The following is a 6,266-nucleotide window of genomic DNA, read 5'->3' as shown; positions in this document are numbered from 1 at the left end:
CTCATAGGAGCCGGGCGTCTAAAGTGCCCTGCGACAGGCCCCCTTAACAGAGTTGAGTGGGATACCATCTCCCAGATCTTAGTAGTCCTCAAGCCATTCCTCGAGGCTACCGATACAATCAGAGCTGGCAATGCCCTCCTTAGCCAGGTGATCCCTGTAGTGAGGGAGCTTCAGAATTAAATGGAGAAGTTCCAGGGGATCAATGTTCCTGGCTGGGGCAAGCCGCTGTCACCAGAGGTGCAGGCACTGGTGAAGTGGTTGAAGGAGGGCATCAAGAAATGGCTGTATTCATTGAGGTCCATTACGGTCCCTGTGCTGGCGGCCATGTGCAACCCGAGTGTGAAAGAGAGTGTGCACCAGCAAAACCCTTGATCACTGGATGGAGGTGCTGGTGTACAGGGTCAGGGAGGCAGAAGGGCAGAGGCAAGGGGATGTGGAGGAGGGGGTCCACTGTCCCTTTCCAGCACTCCATCCACCAGCCAGTGTCCTCCACCACAGGTGCTGCCAATGTGGGCCAAGGGCATGGCTTCCATGTTGGAGTCCAGAGGCACCAGACCCCAGCATCAGGCAGGTAGCGCTGAGGCCTTGGTGGTTACCTATCTCACCAAGGACGTGGAGCCGCTGCTCTGTGACCACTTGGCCTATTGGGCAAACCATAGCCAGATGTGGCAGGATCTAGCCACGGTTGCCCGGGAACACCTGTCCTGTCCACCAACCAATGTTCCAAGTGAGAAGCTGTTCAGCATTGCTGGGGATATTGTGATACTCTACCGCACCTCCTTGGTGGAGCAGCTGGAGTTCCTCAAGGTGAACCTTCCGCTGCTGCGGTTCCCCAGCTTCATGTGCAGACGGAGTGAGTGCCACCCTCCTCACTCTGTCCGCACCTATTTCCTTTTTATTATTTATTTATTTATTTAAACCATTTAATGCCCTGCTCTCAGAGCTGGAGGGGGCACACACTGAATCACCAGCCAGCAGGGGAAGAACATGTCCCTGCTGAGCTCCCGTGCCAGGATGAACTTGGAGGTATGAGCTGGGGCTGTGGGAAAGGAGGAGGACCCAGGTCCTGGGCATGACCTAAAACTTCACCCTACCAGGGGCGAGAGGCCTGGTGGAACTGCTGGTGGCATGGCAGCCCCCAAGAAATGCCAGGACTGCAAACCTCCTTGGTGAAAGGCAGGTAGGAGGCGCCTTATAACCTCTAGCCACCATACCACAGTCCTGGCTAGGGGCAGCCCAGACCTGTGAGATCTTTGAGAGGCCTGAGACTTGCTGGTTGGAGTGGAGTTGTGAGGCTTCAGGTGATCTTAGCTGCCTGGGATGCCATCTGTGAAGCATGGGCTGCAGTGTTAGGGGAGGTATGGAGCTGCACAACAGATGCATGTTACCGCTAGAAATCAGGTCCAAAATGGGCAGCCTTCTTCCTGGGAAACATCTGAATCGGTTTTCCATCAAGGTATGGCAGGCGAAAGAGGGGCAGATAATTGGCCCAGAAACAGGTGGGCGGTCCGAGATTTCACCCACACTGGGAAGACCCCCTGCTCTTCCTGTATGGAATGAATAGTGAAGAAGCCAGAGGCTGGCATGCAATTGGGGGGCAGGGAGGGGAAGGGGAATGTAGCAGGTAAAAGTGGAGAGGTACCTGGGGAGTCAGATATTGGTCAGGCTATAGTGTGTTATAAATCCAATGTCTATATTGTAGCTGTGAGTTTCTGTATCTAGGAGGCTGATGAAATGAAGTTGGTAGGCTCATCTGTGAAACGTGGTTTCTAATTGCCCTTTGAGGATGAGGCCTGAGAGACTGGAGACAGAGTGACTTTCTTGTGAAAAATGTGCTGTCACAGATAGCTGGGTATTCTTGACAAGCATCAAGTGCACACCAGAATGAGCGTGCACCAAAAATCTATCAAAGACAAGAACACTCAACTACCTGTCTCCAATCTCTCAGGCCTGATCCTCAAAGTGAATTTACAACCCATTTTTCACAGATGAGCCTATGAATTGCTCTTCATCAACCTCCGAGGTACAGAAATTCATGGACTCAGTATAGACACTGGAATTCTGACAAACTACAACCTGTCGGACATCTAATTCCCTGGGTACCGCTCCACTTTTACCTGCTACATCCCCCTTTCCCCCCCCCCCCAGCATATTCCTCACTCCCTAGTGCCTCCATTTCCATTTTCCCTGACTGGCTTTCTTGCTTGCATTGCATCCCAGCCTGTGGCTTCTTCACTATTCATTTCATCCAGGAAGAGCACGCATGCGCGCGCGCGCATACACACACACACACACACACACACACACACACACACACACACACACACACACACCAACTACATGCTTTCTCAGCCTGATGAAGGGTTTTTAAACCCGAAAACTTGCTAAGGTATATTTCTCCATCTATTCAGTTGGTCTAGTAAAAGATATCAGAGGTACCTTTGTCTGGTCCATGCTGGGGCCAAGACCCAAAGGGGGGTCGAAGGGCCAGGGGCCCACCACGAGGAATGCCCCGAGCAAGAGACTCAGGATTCCAGCTAGCCTAAAGGCAGGGCCAGGGCCTAAGGAGGAGCCAAAGGTCCCAGAGAGGGGACCACAGCTGGAGGGGGTGAAGGATGCAATCTGTGAGGCATGGGCTGTAGTGTAAGGGGAGGTACAGAGCTGCGGAATGGATGTCACCCCTACACACCTATATGGGCAGCCTGCCATCTGGGAAACATTTGAATCAGTTTTCCACCAAGGTGTAGCAGGAAAAAGAGGGGCAGGTGATTGGCCCAGAAACAGGTGGGCAGGCAGAGATCTAATGAGCACTGGGAAGGCCCCCTGTTACAGGCTACCATCCCTGCTGGTTTAATCCCCCTGCACCTTTAACACACACAGTCGCATGTCACGAGTTTTGCTTTGAACAATTTGCGGTGCAGTGTCACAGAAACCCCTGCACTTATCTCCTTGAAACATGACAGGCTTCGTGCCCTCAGAAGTGACTACCATCCCTGCAATTTTCATCCGAACCAGGCAAGAAATGACAAAATTATAGGCATTTTAGTGATTTCCCCATTATAGCCTATGACCAAATCACCAAAACAGTGTCTAAACTCTGAAATGGATTCAGCCGAATCGAAACAGAACAGTGATCTGAAATACTGAATGAATCGCTGTCCTCCGAAACAGCCAAATCCAAAGCTGAAATAAGACATAGTTGTTTCGCACAGCCCTAATCATTATCGTTGTCATTATATAACCATGGTAATATAATTGGATTTGTTCAGTTACTATGAAAGGATAGAATAAAACTAATTTACCCAGCATTAAAGATTAAATTCAACCCAGTACAGGCTATTAATGGTGTTGCCAGGCTCAGATGGGCCTGAAAACACTAGGATAGACTTACTGTAAAGCAATATATTTCTGGTGGTTCTTTACAAAAAGTGTTACTGAAGTTGTATGGGGGATTTTTTGTTTTTGTTCTTTTGCTGCATGCATTTGCTTATGTTTTTGTTTTATTTGTTTGTTTTTTTTTCCCCCTTATAGTCATAAATATGGCAATGCATGTAACCACATACTGTAATTACTTTGGTTGTGTCCTGGAGTGTGTTTTACCACAGTTCACTTGGGAGCAGGAGAGTGTCTGCTAACCTACTGCCTGTCTAGCAAAATTGTATTTTACCAAAGCGCTTGCATGATGTTGAAGTTCAACTAAGAATGGTTGCCTGCAAAACTGCAGGTGCCTTGCCCTTTTTCATGCTATGTTGCACTTCTGTTTAACATTCTCAGAGCCAGAATGTGTCTAAAATAAGGATCTGCCCAAAACTGCAATTGTATTTATTGTTTATACAAAAGACCAAGATGAACAAGACAAATTTAATTTGGGTGGAGCACCCTGTGTATGTAGCTATATTGCTTCTGGGCTAATATGGTATCTTTGCTGGCACTTCAGTGTTGTGTAATATATCAATGCTTTTGGACATACCCTGTCAGCTAACATGGGTCTCTTTACATGGTGCTTCATTTCACTATGTAAATATATACCCTTAAGTCTCTAAGCCCGATTTAAAGCAAATTTTGTTGTGTATTACATTGGTTCAGTCCCATAGACTTTAACGAGTTGTGCTGGTGCAACTTGGGGAAAGACTTTTCTGTCTAGTTAATTGTTGGGAGTTAGCATTTTTTATTAACACAATATACTGGTTTCTCTACAGGGAGCAGGAACAAAAGACAGGACTCTAATTCGAATCATGGTTTCACGCAGCGAGGTTGACCTGCTGGATATACGTGCAGAATACAAGCGGATGTATGGAAAATCTCTCTACACGGACATTACAGTAAGGCTTTAGAGTTTGGGTTTTCCTCCCATTAATTCTTGTTTGGGCCATAGAATATCACCCCACAGCTCTAGTGAAAGATGCAGTGAGTGTAGCTGACAATGCTGCCTGCTGCTATCCATGTTCCCAAGTAGTGTGGAACAGCTGCTATTTGGTTGTGTGTGGAGCTGCTTGCAGAAGAGTAGAAAAAGGTCTTATGGTCATCAAGGACAGGAAGGATGGACCACTAGTTAGAGAACTAAGGTAGGATTTGGGAGACCTGAAAATCCCCTGTCTGCCACACTCCTCATGCAGCTTGTACATATTGCTTAGACTCTACGTATTTTGTTTTCCATATGTAAAACAGGGGTAATGTTACTGTCCTACTTCACGAGTGTGATATTGTGAGATTTGAGATGCTCAAATATTATGGTAATGCAGGTTAAGTACCTGACAGAGTAGGCTTGAGCATCCTCTCCACAGATGTTGTTTAGCAAGTAGGCTAGATTTGATCAGCTAGCAAATTCATTGGTGTACATTTAATGACAGGTGACAGACAGGCACCCCTTTCCCCAGTTCTATGGTGTCTTGGGCTGTAGTAACAGCTAAAGCAAATGTTTGGCAGCTGCATACTTTGCCCAGGGACTATACAGAATAATTATTTTCTCCTTAGCTGATGCTCATGCAGACTCTCTATCTTGGGTATGGATGCTTTTCCTTTAATGCGTAAACCTAAATAAATGAGAGGCAATATTTGTGCTTGATTCTTAAAAACAGTTTTTACATGGTGGTAGGAATGGCCAATGTTAATAAATATTGAATATCCTTGCAGGTCAGAGATAGGGACATGGCAGTTCAGGTTATTAGCCTGTATTGTTAATAACATGACAGAGCACAGTGTGAAATGCACGTGGGTTCACACACACACACACACACACACACACACACACACACACACACTATAAATCACATACATGTTCAGGCATAGATGAAAATTTACTTGAGAACAGGATTAAGTTCTAATTCTTACCCCCTTTAATGTGTAACAGCCCTCAGCTGTCACAAGGTATGTAAAGATACTTCCTATAAGCTTCTGTCATTTAACATGTTGCAGATATGGTTATGCTTTCAGCCTACACATAGGGGCTTGTACTTGTACACTGAAGTAAATTATAAAATTTATTCTGGCCAAACCTTAGTTATCAATCCAAACAAAATAGTTGCCAACCATAATACTAAAATAGATTGTAGCTGCCCTAGCCCTGTGAAAGGGTTGTCAAGCGCTGTCAGTTATTAAGTTATTTGGCAGCTTCCTAGGACAAAATATTTTCAACAGCATAACTTTTGTGATTAGCTCTTATTTAGCTATTGTATGTTGTCCCCTCCCACTTAGTCAAATCTACAGACTCACTCCTTTCCTTATTTTTTACCTGCAGCATGCCCTAAAATGAAAAAAATGTGTTTGGTGAGAAAAAAATCACGATAGAAACATTAGTGTCAGATTCCTTACTTCAGTCATGATACGATAGTAGGCAGTGACTCTCGGTCTGCCCCTATGAAAACATCAGAGAAAATAATGAAAAGAAAAAAAATCAAGCTTCTTTATTTGACTTTTTTTTTTTTGTATTTCTGTACATGCTGCATGTAGTCTTCATCTTAAGGGAGGTTTGGCACCTGTTATTTGGAAAATTTCTTGAATCCAAATTCTAATTTTCTGAAGACATACATTTCCAAAGGATCTTTATCAGTCAGACCTAGAGAGAATGGAGCTTTCTATGGACCTGTACTAAGGTTGAAGTCAGTTCCTTATCAGCTGTGATTTGAACTTCAAATGCAGAGTACTAATGAGCAATTCTCATTCCATTTTCATAGTTAGATTTCTTTGGGCTCCTTAAAGCAGATCTAATCCTTGTGATCTTTACATTGCATCTTCTCTCTTCTTTAAGGGGGAAAAGAAAAGGTGTT

General features: G+C 45.2%; 1 protein-coding gene across 1 annotated transcript in view; it reads left to right on the top strand.

Annotated features, from left to right (window-relative positions):
- Positions 1-6,266, top strand: part of ANXA11 (annexin A11) — a 50,616-nt gene that overhangs the window by 43,552 nt on the left and 798 nt on the right. The window contains 1 exon segment of the mRNA XM_006018482.2: positions 4,200-4,322. Coding sequence (XP_006018544.2) covers positions 4,200-4,322 — 123 coding nt within the window.

The sequence above is a fragment of the Alligator sinensis genome, unplaced genomic scaffold (assembly GCF_000455745.1).
Source record: "Alligator sinensis unplaced genomic scaffold, ASM45574v1 scaffold188_1, whole genome shotgun sequence".
NCBI classification, from domain to species: domain Eukaryota; kingdom Metazoa; phylum Chordata; order Crocodylia; family Alligatoridae; genus Alligator; species Alligator sinensis.
This window is presented reverse-complemented; position numbering and strand designations above follow the sequence as displayed.